We start from the raw sequence: 26,959 nt of genomic DNA on the forward strand, positions 1-26,959 counted from the left end.
GTTAACATTAGTTTTTTACTGTGAACTAACATGAACAAACAATGAACTGCTGGATTTTTATTAACTAACATTAACAAAGATGAATAAATACTGTAATAAATGTATTGCTCATGGTTAGTTCATGTTAGTTTATATACATTAACTAGTGAACCTTATTGTAAAGTGTAACCAAAATTAATCATAGTAAATGAGCTCACCCATCCTTTCTAGCTTTCTTTCTTTCAACACCTCCTTTCTGCCCTTTCAACAGCTGGACGAGGTTTTCCTCCATGTTTCTGTCTCCTGCAGGCGGTGGCGGGATGGACACGTCACAGCTAAAGCTAAAGCTACGCTCACACTACTAGCGACAAGATCCCATTTGTTTCAATGGAGAGCCAGCGATTTCCAGCGACTGAGCGTTGCTGACCGTGTCCAGCGACCCGACAAAGTTGAGATCCGTCTAACTTAATGCAAATGAAGAGCGACTTTTGGGACAACCAATAGGACTGAAGTCAGTGGAGTCATGTGATCCGTCCCTCTTCAGTGCCGAGTCGAGTCTCCTTCATCTATACAGCGCTTTAACTATACAGAGTTTCACAGCAGCTGTACAATGATAACAGGAGATTACAGTAACAGAGAGTGTTTAGGCTTTACAGCAGCTCTAGAATAAAGTTATTGTCCAGATAAAGTTAGTTTTGATTGATTCACTTCAGTTGTAAAGATCATTAGTTATTAGCTTAGCGGCCGCTAACACGACACCGTTTTAACAGAAAACAGAAACTTTTAATGTGTTCTGGACGTTCTGTGTTTGGTGCTCGAGAACGCAAACACAGGTTCCAAGGCACAAGTTTAAAAAACAAAAACAACGTTATCTCCGTGTAAACTTCAAAAACATGCATATGTGTTTAGTCTATAGGTATAGAGCTTCTGTAGCCCCGCCCCCTTTCAGCGCGGCGCTCGTTGTATTTTCGGCGCATAAGGCCCCCCTGGACCCCCCAATACAGTAAAACTGCACTTTTTAGAGTGGCCTTTTATTGTGGCTAGCCTAAGGCACACCTGTGCAATATGGATCATCTCAGGAAAGACTTTGGTAACACTTTAAAATAAGGTTCATTAGTTAACATTAGTTAATGTATTAACTAACAATGAGCAGTACATTTATTAATCTTTGTTAATGTTAGTTAATAATGTTCATTGTTTGTTCATATTAGTTTACAATGCATTAAATAATGTTAACAAATACAACCTTTGATTTTAATATTAACTAAGATTAATAAATGCTGTAGAACTATTGTTCATACTTAGTTTATGTTAACTAATGAACGTTATTGTAAAGTGTCACCGACCTTTCCTTCCAAAATGTTGGTTTGTAGCGACAAGAACTAATTTGTTCTAGAACATGGAGTAACATCCGTGAATGTCACTCACAAACATTACTAGGCAACCAATAGGCGAACTCACTTGTTCACTTGTGACAAAGTCGCTTGTAATGTGAACGCACCTTGAGGATAGATTTGTATCTGGTTGAGTTTTGTTTGGGGTCCCTGATACCCTGTGGTGCCACTGGGCTTCACTCGACTGATTTGCCCTACCTCTAAAAAAGTAGTGCTCAGATTCAGATTCATTCTTTATTGTCCCCGAAAGACCGTACCAGTAATATTCACACACTGCACAATACACACAAATATACAGTTTTAATAGAAATTATTCAACCCTCATTGCAAATCAGGTTTATTGGCAGCCTTTCAGCCGTTTGCAATGAACAAATCAAACATAAGTAACTGAAATAGCTCAACACAACAAATGTTTCAAGTGGTTTCCGCAAATTCAACTGAAAATGCAACTTTTAATGACTTCTGCAGTCTCAAAATTAGTCAACGTCCCTCACAACAGCACAGATCTGCAGAACAGGTGTCGTCTCGCTAATCAAGGGCTTCATGAGCTGCACCAGGTGTGCTAAAGCTAGAACACATGAAATATCTGAACTGGAGAGGTTTGACCATGTTAGAAATAAATCAAAAGAATGGTCCAAAAAGTTATGATGATATCATCACCCTTCACAAACAAGGAACAGGATTCAAATATAAAGATAGCGAAGGAACTAAATGTTCCTAGAGACACCGATGGAATCATAGTTCGCAAGTTCAGAGTTAAAGGAACAGTGGTTACACTCCCTGGACGGGCAGAAAAAGGAAGATTACACCCAGATTTCTGAGGAGGGGGATCATGAAAACCCTCGAGTGACTGCAGAAGACCTGCAGCAAGAGGTTTCAGCTTGAACAGTCAACGTCCTTGCACACAGAGTACGAAATTTTCGAATGCGGTTTTTTCGTATTTGTGATTCGGTGGCTCTGAATTGTCAAAAGTCACCATTCAAAATACTTGCTACTAGGGGTGGAACGGTACATGTATTCGTATTGAACCGAAACGGTACGGGCGTCACGGTTCGGTGCACGAATTTGCACGCAGAATACACGGTACAAAAAAAAAAAAAAACCTCTTAAATAGCGATAAATTTCGCTCTATTCGCTTTTGGTGTGACTGTTAACGCAGCAATGAACAGGCTGCGATCAAGATTGCAATGCAGGAGTGTGTGTGTCTGTGTGCGCGCGAGAGAGAGAGAGAGAGAGAGAGAGAGAGAGAGAGAGAGAGAGAGGCGCGATGAACAGTGTGTGTGTGTGTGTGCGAGAGAGAGAGGCGCGATCGAACAGTGTGTGTGTGTGTGCGCGCGCGTGCGAGAGAGAGAGAGGCGCGGGCGCGAATCGCGCGATGAACAGTGTGTGTGTGTGCGCGCGCGCGCGAGAGAGAGGCGCGGGCGCGAATCGCGCGATGAACAGTGTGTGTGTGTGTGCGCGCGCGTGCGAGAGAGAGAGAGAGGCGCGGGCGCGAATCGCGCGATGAACAGTGTGTGTGTGTGTGTGTGTGTGTGTGTGTGTGTGTGTGTGAGAGAGAGAGGCACGGGCGATCGAACAGTGGAAACGTTTTTTCATACAGGACATCATTAAAACTGCAAATTGTTTACTTATATTTGTGTACACTGGCAATAAAACACAACATTGTGCTTTTGTCACACTCTAAACTCTTGTCAAACTGTAACCTACAACTGTTAACAAACGTTTTTATGGTAGTATTATTTTATACGGAAATCAATTATTTATAATTCAGATGAGAATAAAGTTAGTTAATTAAAATGAAGGAAAACAAATATCTTGATCTGAAATAGCAAATTAATTTTAAATTCATTCAGGTACAATTACCAAACATATCTCAAGGTCTTTTCGTCTTTTTAATAATTTAATTAATAAACTAATTATATAAAACTACTGTCAGTGCACTACAAATAAACTGGTTCTATGCCTTTATTAATAAAACTTATTTAAAAAAATACAAGGTTTAAGACATTTATAAAAATGCCTTCTGCATTTTTGCTTTGCTTTTCACTCCATTGTACCGAAATCGTACCGAACCGTGATGTCTGAACCGAGGTATGAACCGAACCGTGACTTCTGTGTACCGTTCCACCCCTACTTGCTACGTATGCGAAAAACGCAGAAAATCAAACAGTGCGTAAGCGTGATTGACATAACGGGAGGTCGTATTTATTTTTTAATGTGAAGGTAAAAGTTCCAGTTTTGTGGCATCACTCCACAGAACTGAATCTCAAAACTTCTGTGGCTTATGTGATTTTGAGCACTTTTCTTGTGCTTTCGGGTCAGTAGAGTGTAGTCTTAGAGTTCTGGCATGCGTTTAGAACTAGCCTTACTGTTCAAGCTGAAACCTGTTGCCATCATTGCCTATCAGGAAATCCTAAGAGAAAACGTAAACGTAACGAGGAAGATAAAGCTTGGGAGTCACTGGACCTTCAACAGGACAATGATCCCAAGCACACCTCAAATTGCAGAAGAAGTCCTGGGAGATACAGTGGCAGCACAGTCTCCTGACTCGAACCCCATAGAACACCTCTGGTGGGATTTGAAGGAGGACAAGAATATTCCTGAACTGGAGGCCATTGCTCATGAGGAAATATATATTGCCATGAAGGGGTCGAATACTTTTGAGACTGCAGAATGCATTAAAAGTTGCATTTTCTGTTGAATTTGGGGAAACCACTTGTTGTGTTGAGCTATTTCAATTCCTTTTGTTTGATTTGATCATTGCAAAAAGTGTAGTCTGTTAATTTTGCCAATACATTTTTTTTTCGCAATGGGGGTTGAATAATTTCGATCGCAACTGTACATACTACACAAAAATGCCAACAGCAACAAAAAGCTTTCCTGGAGCTCTAACAGGAGAGCGCTGGCGCTTGCAACGCCAAGGTCATGGGTTCGATTCCCAGGGAAAGCAAGAACTGATAAGAATGTAAATGTGTGCCTTGAAATGCATCTGCCAAATGCATAAATGTAAATGTAAAACCGTATGAATGCAGTGCTAGGCCTCTCGCTAACGCTAGACCATGATATGATGTTATCTTTGTCCAGCCACAGATACAGCGTTGTAGACTGTAGTGTCCTGTTAGTAATATAATACAAATAATAATAAATAAAATAATATAAATATAATAAAAATATAGCAAGAATGTTAACGATAATAAAAGAAAAAAGACAAATAAAATAATAATAAAATATAAAATAATATAATAATTAAAATAAAATTATAAACAACAATAAAAGACAATAAAATATGGTTAATACAACAATGTTGATAATCGTATAATAATATACATATAATTTGAATAGAGGTGTAATGGTACACCATTCAGTACAATTTTGGTACAATAGGAAAAATGGTCACACTTTAGTTTAGGATCCACTTCTCACTATTAACAATAGCTTTTACCTTAATAAATCCCTAATTACTGCTTATTAATAGTTAGTTAGGTATTAAGTGGATTAAGGGATGTAGTATATGTTCATGAAGAACATATAAGCACTAATAAACAGCCAATATAATAGTAATATGCATGCTTATAAGCAACTAGTTAAAAGTGTTGAGTTAAACTATTTTAGGGTCCAATTCTCAAAGGAACAAATCCACAATGTTAGGTTTCTGTTCTTTGAGTCTTTTAGTCCTTTAGGCATTTAGTCCTCTAGTTGCTACAGTACAGTCTGCTTTAGTGTATTAAAGGTGACATATTATGCCCCTTTTCACAAGATGTAATATAAACCTATGGTGTGTGTGAAATCTCAGCTCAAAATACCAGATCATTTATTATAGCGTGTCAAATTTTCCCCTTTTTAGGTGCGAGAAAAAAAGCGCCATTTTTGTGTGTGTCCCTTTAAATGCAAATGAGCTTTAGCTCCGCCTCCGTTGAGAAGAGGGCGGAGCCTTCACACGAGCTTCAGAGACTCCGGCAATAACACAGGCCGATCTCACTGATCCAGAATCAGGAGTAACAGCAGCGAGGGCAGCCTTACGGAGAGACTCAGGGAGAGCTTCACTTTTACACGTTTCTGACAGATTTATTGAAGGTTTGTAGTAAAGCGGTTCGTCGTTAGCATGTTGTCCTTCAAATAATCTTAACCCAAAGTTTTGTCTGTGAGACCAGTTTATATTTAATTAAGTTATTAGTTAATATTAATTGCAACATTTAGTAATATGTTGTTAAAACCAAAGGTTGTATTTGTTAATGCACTGTGAACTAACATGAACAAACAACGAACAGCTGGATTTTAATTAACTAACATTGACAAAGATTAATAAATACTGTAACAGATGTATTGCGCAATGTTAGTTAATACATTAATGTTAACTAATGAACCTTATTGTAAAGTGTTACCATTTTATCACATTTGGATTTCATACATGCATTTCTTATTCAAACTAAATCCTGTCATCCAGCATCTCCTCCATCTTTTATCCTCGTCCTTTTCACCAAAAATGTGTTTTAGATGGACAGATCAATACAGTACAGATCATCAACAAAAGTAGGATGTTGGAAAATAATGGATTTTCTGTTCACCAAATGCTTTTTAATCTTCGCTATTGCTTCAATGCAAATGAACAAGCGCCGTTATGTGTAGCGTAGTGACGTGTGTGTTCAAGTTAGCAGATATGAGCAGATTCTGAGCAATATTTAATATATCATGATGACTCACGAGTATTTGCGTTAAATCTGCGCAGATTTGACTTACGCACGAACTTCCCCAGCAGAGAGAGAGTAAACATCATCACATAATAAATAAGTCAAGCTGATTTTGGAAGTCAATTGTGACTAACTGATCTTCATTATCAAAAACAGAGCCAATAATAATAATAAATAAAATGATATAAATAATAGAAATATCATAATTATATTAATAATAAAAGCTAAAAAAAAAAAACCTAAAAAAACAACAACATTAAATCATATAATAATAAAAACAAAGAAATAACAATAAAAGATAATATTAATAAAAATAATAACGTCATGTGTTGTCATGTTGAAACTACAGTAAATAGGAGATGTGGTGTCTGTGTGTGTGTGTATATGTGTGTGTGTGGGGTGTGTGCGTGGTGTGTGTGTGGTGTGTATGCATGTGGTGTGTGTGTGGTGTGTATATGTGTGTGTGTGTGTGTGTGTGTGCGTGTGTGGTGTGAGTGTGGTGTGCATATGTGTGTGTGTGTATATGTGTGTGTGTGGGGTGTGTGCGTGGTGTGTGTGTGGGGTGTGTGCGTGGTGTGTGTGTGTGTGTGTGTGTGTGCGCGTGTGTGTGTGCGTGTGGGGTGTGTGTGTGTGCGTGTGGTGTGAGTGTGTGTGTCTGACCTGGTTTGGTGGGAGTGCTGAAGGAGCCGAAGCCCTGAGCCGCCACAGACCCGGCTCCGGTGCTGAAGGACCCGCTGGGCTTCTGTTCCCCGAACGAGCTGCTGGAGAAGCTGAAGGCCTTCGCTCCGCTGCTCCCAAACAGGTTAGCCGGACCTGAGACACACACACACACACACACACACACCACAGCTTCAGCACCAGTCAAACACACACCCGTCGCTCAGGCACTATAACGGGCTTCTGCACCGGGTGGTTCCTGGAGCCGCCAGGGTGTTTCCCCAGGACTGATGCTTCCCTCAGGAACGTTCTCCTGGATGCGTTCGCAGCGCCTGTGGGAACTCTGAAGTGCCGAAAAGACACAAGCCCTGAGTGTAATAACCCTGGGAAGCGTGTGTTAATACCTGTGTTAATCGGCTGGCCGAATCCTCCCGCGGCCGGCGCTCCGAACGGGTTCTTGTTGGCGGCGTCTTCACTGGGTTTCCCTCCGAGGCCACTGAAGAATCCTGACCCCGAGGACGTGTTCCCCGCGCCCGAGCCGAACAGACCCGCACCGGACTGAGCCTGAGCACACAACCACACCACACACACACTTCAGACACTTCACACAGCCAGGAATTATTATAGTGTGTGTGCAAATCAAGTCAGCTTTATTTATGAGTGTTTTAGAGCAGCTTTACAGAGATAACAGGAGAATAATGCAGCAGTGTTTCCAGAAGAGAATAACGTCTCAGTCCAGCTTAAGTCAGTTCAGTGATGCTTCATTTCTGTTGTGAAAAAGTTATTAATTTAGTTCTTTATATATATAGCGGCTCTGGAGTAAACCGTGATGTCATCGTCCAGCTCAGTTCAGTTCTCATATAATGCTGTCAATGCAGGAGATCAATAATATTGCTGAATATTACATTAAATTAAACTAAGCAAGCGAAAAGCCAAAGGTGAAATAGGCGACAGTGAAGGAACCAAAACTCAATCAGAGACAGAACGGAGAAAAAAACCTTGTTACTGTTACACACACACACTGAGTGACAGCATTGGTTTTCAGTGTGAATGCGGTGAAAAACACACTAAACATCTACACCGGGAAAGAGCTTTGAGACCGACTGTACAACTACATTTGACCAGAAATCTGAGGTGTATTTCCACACACTGCTAAAGCCACAGAACAGAGAAGGGATCCTGGGATTCACAGAAACAACGACTCCAGGCAGAGAACGCTGGATTTACAGTTATTATTGTGTGTCAATATGCTGAATTATGGGGTAAAATCACACCCTATATATAGTGTTATTAATTATATATTGTATTGACAACTCCTCAATTAAATATTTAGCATCGTATATTCTGCATAATCGGACGTTTTTAAATAAACACTGACAAAAAACCACACCAGTTTTAGGGCTGGACGATATGATGATATATATTACACTGATATGAGTGATCACATGGATTTACACCTATATTGTGTTTATATAAAGCGTTCACAGGAAAGTGTGCTTTATGTATTTCCCCGGAGTCGAAATTAGGCTCATGAATGTCAAGAAACATGATTTTTGTTCCCTGTAAATTGTTTTTGACTGCATTATAATGATTTCTGAATTCAGAATAGGATCAGGATTGCGTAGGTGGATGTGTTCGGGGAATTTGGCTGTTAAAAGTGTAACATTTAAAGTCACTTAAAGCCATCATTTTGATGAACGAGATCGAACAAGAGAGTCAGTAAAATGATCCGAACGGTTTCATCTGATTCATGAATGTAATTGAACATCTGTGTGTTTTATCATATTGCTTCTGTAAAGGGTTTTTACTCTCTCCATCCAGAGACTGTGGTAAAACCAGCCTCTTGTGCATTACTGCTGTATATTAATGGTTTTAACAGGTTTTTGGGGTCTCACTGGCTGGCGATGATGGCAAACCAAAAGTAAAAACATGACATTTGCCTCCAAAAATGTATATATGTCATTGGGGTTACTCGAACTGACAGCTCATCTGGTTTCAGAAGCCTCTCCGAGACTCGAACACACGTTCATAACTCATTACAGTCAACCTGTGTGTGTGTGTGTGTGTGTGTGTGTAGGAGCTGTACCTGTCCGAAGACGCCGGGCTGCTGTCCGAACACCGACGAGCTGGAGGTGCTGCTGCCGAACCCTGGTTAAACACGTCAAGAAATCAAACATACAGACACCAACTCTGTGTTTATTCTTCAGCATGGGATGAAATTAGTCTCAAATTATAAGCAAATGCATGCTCAATTATCACTGAACTTGATAAACGCTGCAGGTGTATCTTGCTATCCACAACCAAATGCGTTTCTGTGAAATTTGTACAAATAGATCTGTTTGTGAATACTATTTTCTTTTGTATTAATGCATCATAATTAGTGCATGCAACAAGGGAGATGTGCATTTGTGGAGCGAGTGCAATGAATGGATTCATGCAAGTCCTTAATTAGGGTTGGGATCGGATACATGTTATAAAATTTAAATTTCGATTCCTCTGTGAGCGTCTCAATATGAGTGTAAAGCATTGGAGCGCGAGAGACTCTGTCCTCATGTGTATCAGTGTATCGGACCCGTGCGGCTCTTAAAGTGACAGCGCTGATATTCCTGCCGTCTCTATAATAACACTAATCACACAACAGAAGACTGAGAACACTCACTCGCTCTAGACTGGATAACTTTAGTAACTATAATGTGTATTTTATTTATAAAGTGCAGAGTTATTTTACATTTGATTAGTTTCTGAACACCTGAAAATCTTAAAATAGTTTATTTCAATCGTATCTTTGTTCAGTTGTGTCTATTTGTTGCGATTGCTAATTTGTTATTTTTTAATAACTGAGTGTTTATTGTCTTTAATAATGCTTGAAATGTATATTAGTTCGGCTAGTTGTTTTCTATGGTGTTTTTAAACCACAGGCAAACGTTTCCCTACTAATCGGTCAAACTGACTCGCAAAAGTGTCTGAAATTGTTTGCGTTTCCTCACATCGTACTTTATAAGCCAGAAAGCATTGATAGCGCTGGAGATACGTTAGATCGTTGACACCTAATGCGCGTGTTTACAGGGCTAATTCAGTGTAGTAGTGTGTCGTGAGCTAGTTATGGGTCAGTGGATGTGATTCCGGCCCGTCGGGGGAATGTGCATCAGTCTCGGGTGTGTCTTCCTCAGGATTCCTCCCATTCCTGTGACGTCGCCCTTATAAACAGCTGAGTCACTGACCCCTGACCCCCAATGCACACCTGTTTATGTTCTGCGTGTTTAGGCCCACATTAAACCCTAAAGAATGTGCTGACTGAAATTATGCAAATGTGACGGTACACTGCATATTATGTGAATTATTGACGCTTGCCATTTTTTTCAGCCTAACTCAGACTGATCGAGCGAGCGATTAAAGCCAGTTCAGTCAGGCAATCCAATCTCAAAATCCAAATGAATTAAAGTGGATCAACTCGGTAAAGACTAGGGTTGGGTATCGTTTGAATTTTATCGATTCCTAATTTCGATTCCAATAAGGTAAAAATAACGTGGATATCATTTACATTTAGTCTTATTGCAAAACATTTAATTGTAGCTGAATATCATCAACATGCTAAATAACTCTTACTCGAGGAGCGTTTGCCTGTGGTTTAAAAACACCATAGAAAAGCAACTAGCCGAACTAATATACACTTCAAGCATTATTAAACACTCAGTAATTAAAAAAGAACAAATAAAAAATTAACAAACCGCAACAAAGATACGATTGAAATAAACTATTTTAAGATTTTCAGGTGTTCAGGTGCAGAAACTGTAATCAAATGTAAAATAACACTGTACTTTATAATTAAAATACACATTATAGTCACTAAAGTTATCCAGTCTAGAGCGAGTGTGTGTTCTCAGTCTTCTGTTGTGTGATTAGTGTTATTATAGAGACGGCAGGAATATCAGCGCTGTCCCTTTAAGAGCCGCACGGGTCCGATACACTGATACACATGAGGACAGAGTCTCTCGCGCTCGAATGGTTTACACTCATATTAAAATAATGTGCACAGAAAACAGCGCGCGAGTCGTCTCATATTGTCATAAAGTCATATTGAAATGCTCACAAAGGAATCGATAAGAGGAATCTCAATTTTAATTTTATAACAAGTATCCGCTTCCTGACCCTACATCGTACTCTGTCTTGTGGGAATAAACTACCCTGTGATTTGTGTGAATAGATTGTCCAGTGCGTTTATTAAAACCCACCTGATGGTTGTCCAAAACCGAACCCAGAGGACGCCGTGGTGGTGTTGCTCCCGAACATGGACCCCTGGCCAAAGCCTGCGCTGGGCTGTCCGAAACCAGGAGCGCTGCTTTGGGAAAAGAGTCCAGTTCCAGTGCCAGTGCCGGGTGCGGAGCCGGTGCCGGCTGCGAAGGAGAAGGAACTAGCACTGTTAGCGCTAGCAGCTCCAAACATCCCTGCTCCTCCGCCGGTGGCCGTCGAGGTGGTGGAGGTCGTAGCCGGCGTGCCAAACCCAGGGCTAGCGCTAAACGCCGCCTGACCAAAACTGAAGTTGCTAGCAGAGTCTGAGGCGGCAGGCTGGCCGAAACCAGCAGGACTCTGTCCGAACGCAAGCTTGCCAAAGCCAGGGGTCGAAGTGGCGCCAAACGCGGTGGATCCGAACGCTGTGCTCGGAGCGGCGGGTGATTGTCCGAAAGTAGGAGCTGCGCTAGTGGTGATGGCTGTGGACGGGGTGGATGAAGCCGAAGTAGTGACGACTGTGGAGAAACCGACGGTTTGAGCGTCCAAAGGCGGGGCAAAGATTGAGCCAGGTTTGTCAGACGCTGAAGTTGCTGGAGGCTCTTGGGAAGCAGGAGTGGCTAAAGAAGAGCTGCTAATCGTCTCAAGAGCGGGATTAGCGACCGGTTCCGCTAAAGGAGGCTCGGATACAGCCGTCGGCGTGTCGGATGGTGGAGTAACCGATGGAGGGGGTGCTGGCGAGACCTCCAGAGTTGGAGGAGTTGGAGGCTTGTTGGAAGTTGCTGTAATGGTTTCTGTAATGATGGGAGCCGCGGCTTCAGTGGCCGATACGACTGGCGCACTTAAAGCTAGCGGTTTAGGACTGGGAGGTTCTTTAGCTTCTTCTTTAGCCACCTCGGGTGAAGCCGTCGTCGTCGGGAGGGGGTTTGTGGAAAGAGTTGTCTCTTGTAGAGGTGCGCGGAGAAGACTGCCGAAAGATGTGGCGTCCGGTGGGAAAGTCGTCGAGGGAATCGTAAAAGTTGGTTTTACTGCGGGAGCCGCTGCTTCTAGCGGTTTATCGGCGGGTGTAAGCGTGCCGAGAGCTTGTGGCGTCATCGTTTTCGTAGCTTCTGTAGTGGCGCTTTCCAATTCTGCTGTTGTACTTCCAGTTTCTGCAGGCTTGATTTGCGCGGAATTGAACCCGAATCCTGTGGATCCGTTGCCAAAGGTGAAGCCGAGCGCGGGTTTGGAGGCATCCTTGAGTTCTTCGCTTTGGCCGACTCGTAAGCCGGAGAAGCAGCCGAGAGTTTCTCCTTGGGCTTTGGGAGCGTGAGGGAGTTTAGGAGTCTCTGGAGGCGGGGTCGAGGAGCTCGCGCTCGGCGCGGGAGAAGCCAGTTTCGGGGTGAAGGAGAAAGGCTCCTCGGATCCACCGGGGCCAAACGGCATCTTTGATCCGCTACTGCTAGCGAAGGAGAACTTGCCTGGCGGGCCAGAACTCTTCGCTGTTTGAGGATTAGAAGAAAAAGAAAAGAAAGAAATTTACTAAGAAGGGTGTGAAAGAATCTGCAGAAAGTCCAATTTGATTTATAGCTGTTTTCAATGCTTGTTTTGTCTATTTTAAAGTCCCCCTGTGGTGTAAATCCAGCTTTTAATGTTGTTTATGTGTCTATGTGGTGTTTTTAATACGCTTTAAGACACACCATGTGTAAAGAAAAAAGAAAAGAAAATTTTTTTGGTAACACTTTATTTTAGAGTCCTTGTTAAATATGTTACATGTACTTATCACAGTAATAACAGTAAATTAAGCATAATTACATGCAACTAACCCTCAACCAAACCCTAATCCTATAACCCTATAGCAAATACATGTTGTTTATTAATATTTCTCAGTACTTAAATATATAACACTGTAACAATGACACCTTAAAATAAAGTGTAACCGAAATTTACCTAGAAAGGTGTGGCTAATTGGCCAGAATAGGAACCAATTTGATTTATAATTGGTTTAGCTTATTTTCAATGTTTGTTTTGTCTATTTTAAAGTCCCCCTGTGGTGATTAATGTTGTTTATGTGGTGTTTTTAATACGCTTTAAGACAAACCATGTGTAAGTTCATAAGTCGACAGCATTGCTGAGTATTTCCTGCTTAAAACTGCAGTGAACCAAAGACAGTCTCAAATATCAAATGTTTGCATCTCTAAATGAGACACAAATGGAGACGATACCTTGAGTGTTGTTGGCGTCCGGGGATTGAGATGTGAAACTGAACCCTGCTGACCTGTGAAACAGCAAAACATGAGTCTTATATTTACATACAATCAAATATGAAGACATTAGACAAGACATCAGAAGAGTTGCTGAAGACTCACGGTGTCGAAAACGAGAAGCCCTTCGAGCTCTTCTCACTGACGGATGAAGACGCTCCTGCATCGGGCTTTGCTGCTCCGCCTGTCACACACACACACACGCAATATTAAACATTCATACTTTTATTCAGCAAGGATGCATTAAACCCTCATCCTTCCCTCGCGGTCTGGAACAAATCTTAAGCCCTAAAATTATACTACATTTTTGTTTCTGTCCACAAATATTTTATTTCCTTTTGATAATATTTTTTTCTGTTTTTTAAAGCAATTTGTTTGGGAGATTTTTATTTTATATTTTTAAATGACTAGATTTGATCAATAAATAATAAATATATAGTCATTTAGAAGCACATTCTTTCAAATTAAATTCAAAATAACACAATTTCATGCATAACTCTTAATTCAGCTCTAAATATCTTACATTGGGAGTCTTTGACCTCTTGTGGGAAATAAATAATATAATATTTCATGCCTCTAGATGGGCTTATAGCTCTATATGGAGCAGAGGAGCTGTTCCGCTGGGTCCTAAAGCCAGTTCACTTCAGTGTGCGCTCACACACACATGTACACATTATACAATAATCTTTTGGTAAAGTTTTAGCAGTTTTAGTTTGAATTTGGAGCATTTTTAGGTTTTTCTATGTGTACTGAAGCATTCCTTGCATTCCTAAGGGGGTCAGATTGACCCGAGAGGGAAGGATGTGTTAGTTTAAATTTCAACCACAAAACTCCTCGAATCCATATTTGTTTTTAGTTGTGTATTCGTTGTCAAAGTGACCCGAGGGAAGGATGAATGTTAAATTGCTCAAAAGTGCCAGTTAAAAACGAATGGGAACTCACACCTACCGAACACAAAGCTGGAAGATGTGGCCTGGGCCGGCGACTGGCCCTTTAACGCGGCTTGAAAGGAACTCTGTGGAAGAGAAGAAACGGACACACCAAACGCCACACATTAGATGTCGGCCTTTTTAAAAAGCAACTAAAAAGTCCTTGGTGTAACTGTAGTGCATCTCATGCGAGACTCACTTTACTGGCCTCGACCGTAGCCAGAACCTGCTGAACCACCTGAGCCGCCGGTGCTGGAACAGACGCGCTACACACACACACACACACACACATCAGGAACAATGATCATTAACACTCTTAGGAGAACATCTATCATCTGAGGGACAAAATCATTGCAGAATTCAGTCATAAAAACAGAATTTTAAGCATAAATGACACTGAATTTGGCCCTTTTTGGATGAATAAATCAAAAGTAGGGAAATACACTTAATCAAATGGCAATATGGATATTAAAGGCTATTGAAACCTGAAGTCTCACTATATGAGCACATGATGACATGAACTTCATGTCCAGAGCTGATCTGAGTCACTTTAGCAGCATTTCGTTTGAACACACACACACACACACACACACACACACACACACACACACACACACACTTCAACTCGCCAAAATAAAAGTTCGGTTTAACTTGAAGAAATTATGACAGAAATATATTACAACTGTACAGCTCAATTTACCTCTCAAATGGAAATGTAACAATTTATTTTATATTTTGGCAAACAACAGGTTTACTGTTCGAATTATAACAGAACAAATATTAGGGTATTCCTTTAAAAATTACAATTTAATAATTTTATTTTTAGTATTGGTAGTAGTAGTAGTATGTATTGATTTTTTTTTTTTTTAAAGATTAATTAAATTATTAAAGTTTTATCACTTCATTTGATCCCCATCGGTTTTGATACGTTTGTATGAAATCATAACTCCAGAAATTAAAATGGAACAATTACTGGGGGAATGTATAGGCCCGTATTACTGTAAAAAGTTCAATAAATTATTAAATTGCTAAAGGTTTATGAGCTCAAATGACATGCTTTGATTATTAAAATGTAATTAAACTATTAAAATGGAATCCAGAAATAGAGAAAACAAAAATAAAACGGAAAAATACACTAAAACCGATTTCTTATGGCCCTAAAATGTAAATTGTTAAAGTTTTAATAAACTGTTGGTTAATTATAAACATTTCATAATTTCAATTAATTACATATGATTTTTGATTACTAAAAGGAATTTAATGATAAAAAAAAAAAAGGATTTCATTTGGCTCTAGGTCAAAACGGACCCTTAGTGAACAGTGTGTGTGTGTGTGGGTGTGTGTGTTTGAAAAGCCCATATGTCCAGATGAATGTTTCTGTGTAAAGGCCTGTACACACCGGGACGAATATCGGCTCGCGTTATTCGTCAGCGTTTTTCAAAGCGTTTTTTGTGTTCACACCCAAGCGATTTTCGCTGACGATGAGCCGAGTGAACACGCAAATTCATTCCCTGACATTAGATGGCGCTTAATGTAAAACAGAAATACCCCGGTCCACAAAGTGGCGCTGCGCAACTACGCTTCTGACACTCGCTTGTCACTCAGAAGAAGAGAGCAAGTTTGTCGCGTTTGTTATATGGTTCTTTATTGTCGTTGGTGTCTCTTTATAAAGACACCAACAAGACCAGCGGCTCTACATTCATCTAGCCTTGCATCTTCCTCGTCTTATTTCTTCCCGGCAGAGTGTAGACGCTGTATATCTTCTTCGCCATTACGTGTGTGTGCTCGGCAAGACCGTTTTGTGTTTGAGCGCCCCCAAGCTGTGTTTTACTGTAACTTCAGAAGCTCCAGACACGTGAGCAAAAGCGCCAATCTCATTGGTCGGATAGTTTTTGACGTGGCGCTTCAAACCAAAAAAACGAACCCGAGGCGTTTTTAAAAAAATGACGCTTTTACGCGTGGCGTTTTACGCGTTGGTGTGCACACTCACATTGGCGCCCTTTGTTTAGTCACGAGGCGTTAAACGTCGGCGAATAACGCGCGCGAAATTCGTCCCGGTGTGAACAGGCCTTTAGGCATGCTGGGATACATCTTAGAAACAGCCTGAATAAAAGCGCTGTGATGTTCTGTGTTCACGTCTGAAGGCCTGTTCACACCGGGACGAATTTCGCGCTCGTTATTCGCCGACGTTTAACGCCTCGTGACTAAACAAAGGGCGCCACTGTGAGTGTGCACACCGACGCGTAAAACGCCACGCGTAAAAGCGTCATTTTTTAAAAAACGCCTCGGGTTCGTTTTTTTGGTTTGACGCGCCACGTCAAAAACTATCCGACCAATGAGATTGGCGCTTTTGCTCACGTGTCTGGAGCTTCTGAAGTTACAGTAAAACACAGCTTGGGGGCGCTCAAACACAAAACGGTCTTGCTGAGCACACACACGTAATGGCGAAGAAGATATACAGCGTCTACACTCTGCCGGGAAGAAATAAGACGAGGAAGATGCAAGGCTAGATGAGTAGAGCTGCTGGTCTCGTTGGTGTCTTTATAAAGAGACACCAACGACAATAAAGAACCATATAACAAACGCGACAAACTTGCTCTCTTCTTCTGAGTGACAAGCGAGTGTCAGAAGCGTAGTTGCGCAGCGCCACTTTGTGGACCGGGGTATTTCTGTTTTACATTAAGCGCCATCTAATGTCAGGGAATGAATTTGCGTGTTCACTCGGCTCATCGTCAGCGAAAATCGCTTGGGTGTGAACACAAAAAACGCGTTGAAAAACGCTGACGAATAACGCGAGCCGATATTCGTCCCGGTGTGTACAGGCCTTGAGACTGAGGAAGATCACGCGGAGTGTGTCTTGAGGGCAAATCTCTGCCACTGCTCTCACACACACACACACACACACACACACACACACACACACACACACACACACACACACACACACACACACACACACACACACACACACACACACACACACACACACACACACACACACACACACACACACACACACACACACACACACACACACACACACACACACACACACACACACACACACACACACACACACACACACACACACGATGGTCATTTGATGATGATGATGATGAGAGCAAGTGAGTGAGTGAACGTAAGTGTGTGTTTGTGTGTGCACGTAGGTGTGTGTTTGTGTGCGCACGTAAGTGTGTGTTTGTGTGCGCACGTAAGTGTGTGTGAGTGTGACTGCCTGCGTGTGTGCGTAAGTGTGTGTGAGTGAGTGTATGTGAGTGAGAGAACGTAAGTGTGTGTGTGAGTGAACGTAAGTGTGTGAGTGAGAACGTAAGAGTGTGTGTGTGATTGTGTGTTTGTAAGTGTGTGTGAGACTGCCTTTGTAAGTGTGTGTGTGTGTGTGTGTGAGTGAGTGAGTGAGTGAGTGTGTGAGTGAGTGTGTGAGTGTGCGTTTGTAATTGTGCGACTGAGCGTTTGTAAGTGTGTGTGTGTGTGAGTGTGTGTGACTGTGCATTTGTAAGTGTGTGTGAATGTAAGTGTGTGTTTGTGTGTGCACGTAAGTGCGTGTGTGACTGTGGGAGTGTGTGTGCGTAAGTGTGTGTGTGTGTGACTGTGGGAGTGTGTGTGTGCGTAAGTGTGCGTGTGTGACTGTGGGTGTGTGTGTGTGTGACTGGGAGTGTGTGTGTGTGCGTATAAGTGTGCGTGTGTGACTGTGGGTGTGTGTGTGTGTGACTGGGAGTGTGTGTGTGTGCGTATAAGTGTGTGTGTGCAGTCGCTGTCTCAGGGCGAGCAGCTCGAGCGTTAATAATGCATGTGTCTGGGTTAAAGTTGCATGGGACACACTGTCTTGAGCATTCACACACAGATGAGGTGTCTCGCGTGTAACTAACCCCCCACACACACACACACAGGCAGGAAGTGATGTCAAATAATCATCACCACAAACTCTCACATCCTGCAGTGTCTCAATGCACAACGGAAACCTCCACACACACTAAACACTCTTTCACATCATAACTATAACAGGAGATCCTGAGAACTATAATGTTAATAACTATAACGACTATCACAATAACGTAAATGACATCTATAATAATAACTATAACATTAACGATAATAACTATTTGTTAAATATGACAACAATACTGTTAACGATAACATTTATTATAACGATAACTTATAACACCATCCATATTATATCGATCTGCTGGTCAAATGTTTATCACACTGAAAGTGATTAAATGATTATTTATCATTATAGTTCATGGATCCTCATGATGCATAGATCAGCCACCTGTCAATCATCCCAGCCTATGATTCAGACGCAGAGACCACAGATTCATAACTTCTGTAATCGAAGCCAAGCTAATGTCAAACGTTGGTTTGCGTTTGATGGTCTTAAAGGTCGACACACACATGTGACTGTTGTTCATCAGAAACGAGTGTTTGATCGCGGTCTGAACACACGCCTGAGGGAAGATGAGCTCATGTGAGAGGTTAAAACAGGACACCGTACACACACACACACACAGGCCTTAATAAACACACACACCCATAATAAACACACACAGACTGACCCTGACCTCATTTCAGAGGATTTCACAGTGCGAGTAGATTCATAGAACACACACACACACACACACACACACACAAAGCAGTGAAGCGAATGAACATCACATGTGTTGATGTGTAATGAGTGTGTATTTCTGCCGTGAGCGAGTGAACGACAACAACAACAACATTCAAGCGTTTCATGATCCTGGAAAAAACTAACATCTTTTTCTGCATATATATATATATATATCGCGACATTAAAACACAGGAATGTTCAGCAGATTACTGGAATAGCTGTATTTGGAAATATTTTAAAGTCCCCCTGTGGTGAAAATCCAGCTTTTAATGTTGTTTATGTGTCTATGTGGTGTTTTTAATACGCTTTAAGACACACCATGTGTAAGTTCATAAGTCGACAGCATTGCTGAGTATTTCCTCCTTAAAACTGCAGTGAACCAAAGACAGTCTCAAAAACACGGTTTGAAATCACTGGTGTTTCTGACGTCACAAACGACCTTGTAACCAATCAGATCAACGTGTGATCGTCAACCAGTGGATCTCTGAGCTGAGGGAGTGAGTGGAGGCGGGGCTCATCTGCATATTCATAGAGCCGCGCATACTAAATGAGGCGAGGGTGTCGAGTTACATTCAAGATATTTTAACCCTCTGGGCTTCTTTGTTTAGGGGTTACACTTGGCTTCTTTCGGTCAAAAAAGACCGAAGCCTTAAAATGTAACTTTTTTTCCCCCCCAGGAAAACCATTCAAATATATTTTTGTTCAATAATATTTTCTTATTATTATTTAGAATTTTTAAAGATTTTTATGATACTTTGCATTATTTATATAATTTTTACGAGCTATTTTCTCCATTAGAATTTTTTAATTTTTTAATTATTATTATATAAAAAATTTTTTTTTCAAAAAACTCAACGTGGCACATTAAAATATAATGCTGGCAGCAGGCAAAAAAAAATTCAAGTGAGAATACCGCCATCCAGTGGCTTTAAAAATGTTTTAAAGTGTGTAATGTCCGTAACCGCCTGTAGGCTGCCCATAGCTTCCTATGTAAATACATATAAATGCTTTTTGATTCCTATTGCTTTTTTAGACATGATTTCTCTCTCTTATTCGTTTGTTTTTATTTAGATATATATTTAGATATGCTAAAAGACTACTTTTTTTTTTTTTTTTTAGATGAGTAAAAATGTATAAATGTGTGTAATGTCCGTAACCGCCTGTAGGCTTCCTATATAAATACATAGAAAGGCTTTTTGATTCATATTGTTGTTTTAGACATGATGAGGTGTGTGTGTGTGCATTTGAGCGAGAAAGAGTAGCCTATCTTTTGTACTTTATTTTAATTTTTGATTTTATTTAGCATTTTCTCAACATTTGCTGTTACAGTCTTTCCTATTCATTTCTCTGTGTGTGTGTGTGTTTGTGTGCGTGGGTGTGTGTGTGTGGGGGGGGAGGTGTCTTATTTGCACTCTTGATGTTTTAGAGTGTCACCCCTTCATTGCTGTACACTTTTTTTCTGCACAGTGGCTGATCTGTAGTTTGTACCACCAAAAGTTTCTCTGAGTTTTCCTATTTTTTCGTATTTCCCATTCATTTCCTATGTCGGTCATTTTTGACCGAAAGGAAGCTAAGTGTGACTATTTTTTTTAAGACCCTTTAACATATCCGAATCATCTCCTTGATTTTTTTGTGTGTTCACATAGGTAATACAACAGAAGTCACCAAGTTTCATCCCCCTCCGATGAAGCAAAAAAATTAAACATTTCAAAACGTATACTGTTTCGGTCATTTTTGACCGAAGAAGCCCAGAGGGTTAAAGCATTTTTAAGGAAAAAAACATTTAAATATGTAATTTTGGTGATCTAAGGTGAGTTTTAACAGATAAAATGATTGACCACAGGGGGACTTTAAACATTCCAGGTGATTTTGTTGGGGGGTGCAAAATAAAAATAGCTGAAAAATCGGTAAAAAATATATATTTTACTCCTTTGAGTCCTTTATAGAATTAAAAAAAAAAATCTTTTTATACAACTGTAGAATTACAATAACTTTCTTCATTTTTAAATGCTGAACCATCAAACTTTTATTTTGACGGGTTGCCGGCTATCATGCAGCCCTAATGCATTTTCAATCTGTTCTGAAGCGGAGCGCTTTATTCAGTGTGAAGACCGTAAAACTGCCCCATAATGCCCTCTCTCACCTGATGACGGTGGACACAGGTGTGTGTGGACCTTTATCCTTCAGCTCCTGAACGTTCACCACCTGAGGAACCGTCTTCAGCGTGGACTCGGTCAAACACGCTCCTAGAAACGACAGACAGACACAGATCAGATGTGCTCGTGATATTAAAGGGGTGGTTTAATGCCCCTTTTTACAAGAGGTGAAATAAGTCTCTGATGTCCCCAGAGTGTGTGTGAAGGTTTACCTCAAAATACCCCACAGATATTTTTATATAGCATGTTAAAATTGTCCCTTTTTGAGGGTGAGCAAAAACGTGTCGTTTATGCGTGTGTCCCTTTAAATGCAAATGAGCTGCTCCGGCACAGGGGGCGGAGCTACAAGAGCTTGCGTTTGTGTGTGTGTGTTAGCAGCTCCGATTACCTCACGCAGACAAACACTAAAATGTCACTGTGCTGATGATATTAAATTAATAGTCACATTTCTGACCAACTGCATGTTAACGACAGCCATCAATGTGAGCACAGGAACAGACCATAATAACTTAATTCATCAGTTATTATTATATAATGCTCGTGTCACGCCGTGTCAATGATGCAATACATCTAGTGTCCCAAATAAGAATAACGTCAGCTCAAACTCAACTCTCACAGGTGTTTTAAACACTCTATAACTGATTGTATTAATAGAGAGAAACATGGAATATTTACACATCAAGTTTGGAATAATTAAGTTTTTTAATGCTTTTTGAAAGACTCTCTTCTGCTCACCAAAGCTGCCTTTTAACGTGTCTTTTGGTTAAAAATACGTTAAAAATAGTGAAATATTATTCTAATGTAAATCAGCTGTTTTCTATGTGAATATATAGTAAAGTGTAATTTATTCCTGAATTTCCAGCATCATTACTCCAGTCTTCAGTGTCACATGATCCTTCAGAAATCACTCTAATATGAGGATCTGATGCTCAAGAAACATTTATAGTTATTATCAGTGTTGAAAACAGTTGTGCTGCTTCAGATTTATATTTCCATGATGCTTTGATGAATAGAAAGTTCAAAACAACAGCATTTATTTGATATATTTTGTAACATTATAAATGTCTGTAGTCACTTTTGATCAATTTAGCGCATCCTTAAATTCTGAAAACATAAAATCTTTTGAGGTGTAGTGTGTATTATAACAATAAATTGACAGAAAACTAATGTTTTTGCAGTTCAGAGAGTCGATGGTGTGTGTCGCCCCCTAGTGTACAGACACACTCATACTAATAATGCACATAATAAATGCATTATTATAAAAAGCTGATAATAGTATATCGTGTCACAATATATCGCAATACAAAAATGCATCAATATGTAACGTGGATTCACCCAAAATAAAAATTACTGTGTGAGAAAAAAAATCTATTTTTCAGAGTTTTAGTGTCAGTACTACATCAAACTACTATATAACGTTGAATATAATGTATAATAATGCAATGGGGGATATTTGTGTGTCCTGATAATGCCAGATGTCTGATGTTTCCAGTAAAAGTGGCCGACATTATTTTAAATATACCTAGTCAGTGAAAGAGTGCAAACATATTCTTCTAAAATAATTCAGTGTTTTCATCTTCAGAATCATGAATATTGTTCTTCTGGCGTCTCTATTGTCCTGTGCTTTGGGTTTCAGCTCCAAGTCCAAGACTATTCATGTACACACACACACCGTAACACCAAATTTAGCATTTTAAATCAACTGTACATTTTTTGTTAACCTTTTACCAAATGTCTTGGAGTATCGCAATAATATCGTATCGTGAGTTCAGTGTCGTGATATGTATCGAATCGTCGTTATTTTCTTTATTTGGTGAACATGTGAAGGTTGGCGTGTTTGTACCGGGTTTCTGGCTGGTCATGTGTCTACTGAGGGCGGCTCTCCCAGCAGCCTGAGGGGCGGGGACTGACGTGGGCGTGGCCTTGTCGGTGGGCGTGGCCTTCTCTGTGGGCGGGGCTCCGTGCTTCACTGTTTTTGTGGCTAGCGCTGTGCTATCGGCACTGTCCATGTTTATCTTCGGAGCTGCAACACATTCAAGAGACATTCAGGCAAACCAGAAATTATTCAGACACCAGATATAATTTTTTTACTAGTGTGTGATCAGGACACTATAGTTAATTTATGTAAGTGAGGAGAGCAAAATAAAGTAGAGTGTGACATATTATACCCTAATATTCTTCATACAGCGACTACCAGTGACATTTATAATCATTCAGGAGCAGAAATGATTCCTCCACTTTGAGCTGATGATGTTTTGCTGAAGTTTGTTTTCTGTAACTGCTAATGCTCTTTTTACACACACACTGAACAACATGAAGCATTGCTTGGTCACTGGTTGAGCTAAACTGGTATTCTCTAATTGTGGAGTTAAATTTAACAGCTGACAGATATTCAACATAATTCATGTGTGAGAGTCTAACAGAAGGACGGACAAAACCAGTCAAATATCCACTGATCTGAGAACTCTGAGTTCTGCTCATATTTATCACCATTTTCTAAACTATAGTGAATAAAGTGAGAGATGTGTACGGTTCATGAGTGCGTGTTGAGATCGGCACGGGCCGCACCGGCGCTGATGATCGGGACTCTGCTGAAGGGACTGGTACTGAAGCCCGGCTGTATGGAGGGCGTTCGGACCACGGTCGGGTGTCTCGAGACGCTGGGCATCAGAAGCGGCTCGTCCCCGTCCTCGGCCAGCGCCAGCGAGTCCTCGGGCTCCAGAACCTGAGACAGAGACGAGCTCGAGCTCACCTCATCCAGATCCTCGTAGAACTGAGGACACAGGAACGCGGACCGCGACAGGTTGGCTGAGGAACCAAAGAGACATGGAGAGAACTCGGATCGTTTCAAATGCGAAATTATGTGAATTTGTTCATTTTAAATGAGCTTGATAGACAAAGACAGTAATAGACGGTTAAATTACTCGCTGAGTGTTTGATTTGTTCATTTTAAATGAGCTTGATAGACAAAGTCACAGTAATAGATGGTTAAATTACTCACTGAGTGTTTAATTTGTTCATTTTAAAATGAGTTTGATAGACAAAGACAGTAATAGACGGTTAAATTACTCGCTGAGTGTTTGATTTGTTCATTTTAAATGAGCTTGATAGACAAAGTCACAGTAATAGCAGACTTCACAAAACATGCAGACTTCAGGAGAACACACATGTGACGTACCAGGAGCCGTGGATCGAACCGGTGGAGTCTGTCTCTTCGACAAGAAGTTCCTGAGCTGAGACTGCTTGGCTGGGGTCATTTTAGCTGCGCACACACACACACACACACCTCACTCATCTGTGCAGAAGCATCATGATTGTAATGGCATTGACATGTAAAGCCGTGTTTCCACCGCAGGAACGAGGGACTTTGGGCCGGTACTCGTGTGTTTCCACCGCAGGAATCGGGATCTAAATGAAGTTCCGGGTAAATATTTCCCCCTCAGAAAAGGGGTTTTCGAACTAACTATTTTAGTTCTAGGAACTCTTTTAGAGGAACTAATTTACTCGTCCTCCAGAGTCGCTCTAACCCAGCGCTATAGATCTACAGTGACGTTAGTGTTCTCTGATTGGCCGAACGCACGCGAAACACCAGCACTCGCCGTTATTAAAAAGGCGCACAGATTATAGCCTATATATTTACTCCAGAAACGCACTCTACGAACATGTAAAACAGAGATAGATGAAGCTCTTAATCTTTACACTGAGGAGAAACTCCAACACAGCTTTGAGGGACTGAGAGAAACATGATGATGTGTTTCTGCTCAGCAACACTGGACATCAACACACGCCATACGCTAATAACTGTCCATTACGGTCTACGTTCTGTGTATAACAGTTCTATATCTAATAACATATTAGACAGGACTGTTATGCTGTTCACACCGAACGCGAAGCGAGCGTCTGGAGTAGGGATGGGACGGTATGAAAATTTCATATCACGATTATAGTGTCCAAAATTATCGTGATTATCAATATTATCACGGCTTTGTTAAAATTAGATCAAAAAAGACCTGATGCTCACACTGAAAACATTTCCCCAAGTTTTATATTTGATAATCAACAAACAACAAATAAATAAGCAGCTCTATGCAGTTTTTTAAGCAAGATTCTGTGGCATTACCTGCTTTATAATGCCCGTCGTCAATAGCAACGCATTATTACACCGCGACCGCACACATGCATATCACAACGGACGCGCGCTCGTTTCATTCAAATACAACTTGCCGTCTGGACGATTGTTTTGGATTTATATGGATTTATAAACGGGTAAGATTTAACACATTAATCTCAAGTCAACCCTAAAAAACAAAAACGGTGTAATAAGTGTTCAAAGAATCTGTACATTACTATCCAACTCTTAATAATAGTCTTGTTTGAAGTTGTTCATTCGTCCGTCTTTGGCTCAAAGCCACTTGCTGCGAACTTTTCTTCGCGGAAGCTTCACCTCTATTTCAAGTGAGTGAGATAAAATATTTCAACTCAAAACAACATTTTGTGCCCAATTATTTCCCAGACGTAGTTTTGGTATTGAGGTCAAAGTGAACTTGCCTTGTGTTCGGGTGATGGTCCCAGAAGACGACAGGGTGTCCATCCTCGACCAAGTGTCCCTCGGGACTTTTGTAAAAGCCAAAATGTGACCATACCTCAGATTTGATCCTCTTAAAAGGTTCAGGTTTTATTAAGCTTATATTCTAGTGATGGGAATTTCGGATCATTTACGGACTCTCGTTCATCAAAATGAGTCGAGTCAGTTCGTTAAGTGGCTTTAAATGTTATACTTGTAACAGCCAAATTCCCCGAACACAATCATATTCTGAATTAAGAATATGCAGTCAAAAATAATATACAGGGAACATAAATAATTACTTTACCTTCCGAGTCCTTCGTTCATTTGTCATGTGACACACGCAATGAACATGAATGACCCATCACTATTATATTCAGAGGATGAAACTGTAAAGTCGCGCGCTACGTCACCGGGCTAACTATTAGCCTATAATCCTCACGGTACTTTAGATCGCAGTGGAAACAGTTCCTGGGACAAATAGTTCGGGTTAATATCGGTGGAAACGCGGCTTTAGACACGAGATGGAGGCGGCTTGACATCATCTCCTCAATCCTGTGACTCTTACATGGGGATTTGTCTTGAGCTTTGGGTGCCGTCTCCAGACTGGCCTTCAGAAGAGCTTCCTTCAAACTCTCCAGCTCACGGTCCAGACTGAAAACACACACAAGCATGTGAACCCTGACGCTTCTTCCATGACAAACACACACTCTCTCAATATCCTCATGGTTAATTCATCATTGATACATTTGCAATAAAAAAGAAATATCTTTAAACTAGTGGTTTTATTGGTTCAGGTGCGACTGAAGTCCTCAGGCTTTGGACCGCTCTGATGAACACTCAATTAACAAAATGAGTTTCGGGTCAAAATGACCCGAGGGAAGGATGAGCGTTAAATATTTAAACTCTGAAATCAATATTTTATGTGCTTTAGTTCTTAGAATATGGAAAACAGCAGTGTGACAATGTTCATTATAATCCCTGCATGTTGAGGTTTTGTTGTAAATAGTTATATCGCACAACCCTACTGTACAAGTTATATCGCACAACCCTACTGTACAATGACATTAATGCACTGCAAAAAATGCTTTTCTTACTTAGTTCCCAGTCCAAATATCAAAAACTTCTTAAATCAGGATGCATTTATTAAATTAGTGAAATGCCATACGATATTATGTCTTGTTTTCTGGGGGAAATAAATCAAAATTAAAGTGAGTTGTTGCTTAAAACAAGCTAAATTATCAACTAATGGGGTAAGAAAAATTATCTTGTTTCTGTTTAAATTAACTCTTTAGGCGCCAAGTTTTTTATTTTTAAAAATGCTGGATTTTGACATCAAAATGTCAAAAGCTTGTGGCTTGAAAGGGCTTAAAGATAGAGATCTACTGTAAATTAGAAAAATGTTGGGGATGACTGAAAGTTTATGTGGGGTGTAAATATAATCATCTAATTAGCATATTATGACATCATCAGGGGGTGGCCCTCTTGAATTTTA

The 26,959-nt window shown here is 40.6% G+C and overlaps 1 protein-coding gene across 1 annotated transcript in view; it reads right to left on the reverse strand.

Annotated features, from left to right (window-relative positions):
• The window catches only part of nup214 (nucleoporin 214), a 37,294-nt gene extending 11,152 nt beyond the window's left edge, over positions 1-26,142 (reverse strand). The window contains exons 1-13 of the mRNA XM_056243810.1: positions 26,033-26,142; positions 24,079-24,162; positions 23,469-23,708; positions 22,744-22,923; positions 20,888-20,990; positions 14,317-14,383; positions 14,137-14,203; positions 13,294-13,372; positions 13,150-13,202; positions 10,951-12,426; positions 8,805-8,866; positions 7,123-7,282; positions 6,722-6,874 (exon numbers count right to left, since the gene is read on the reverse strand). Coding sequence (XP_056099785.1) covers positions 6,722-6,874; positions 7,123-7,282; positions 8,805-8,866; positions 10,951-12,426; positions 13,150-13,202; positions 13,294-13,372; positions 14,137-14,203; positions 14,317-14,383; positions 20,888-20,990; positions 22,744-22,923; positions 23,469-23,708; positions 24,079-24,162; positions 26,033-26,138 — 2,830 coding nt within the window. The 5' untranslated portion in view covers positions 26,139-26,142. The remainder of the gene's footprint in view (positions 1-6,721; positions 6,875-7,122; positions 7,283-8,804; positions 8,867-10,950; positions 12,427-13,149; positions 13,203-13,293; positions 13,373-14,136; positions 14,204-14,316; positions 14,384-20,887; positions 20,991-22,743; positions 22,924-23,468; positions 23,709-24,078; positions 24,163-26,032) is intronic.
• Between the last annotated feature and the right edge of the window lie 817 nt (positions 26,143-26,959).

Source organism: Rhinichthys klamathensis, unplaced genomic scaffold (genome assembly GCF_029890125.1).
Source record: "Rhinichthys klamathensis goyatoka isolate OS25496 unplaced genomic scaffold, OSU_Roscu_1.1 h1tg000847l_1, whole genome shotgun sequence".
In the NCBI taxonomy this organism is placed as follows: Eukaryota; Metazoa; Chordata; class Actinopteri; order Cypriniformes; family Leuciscidae; genus Rhinichthys; species Rhinichthys klamathensis.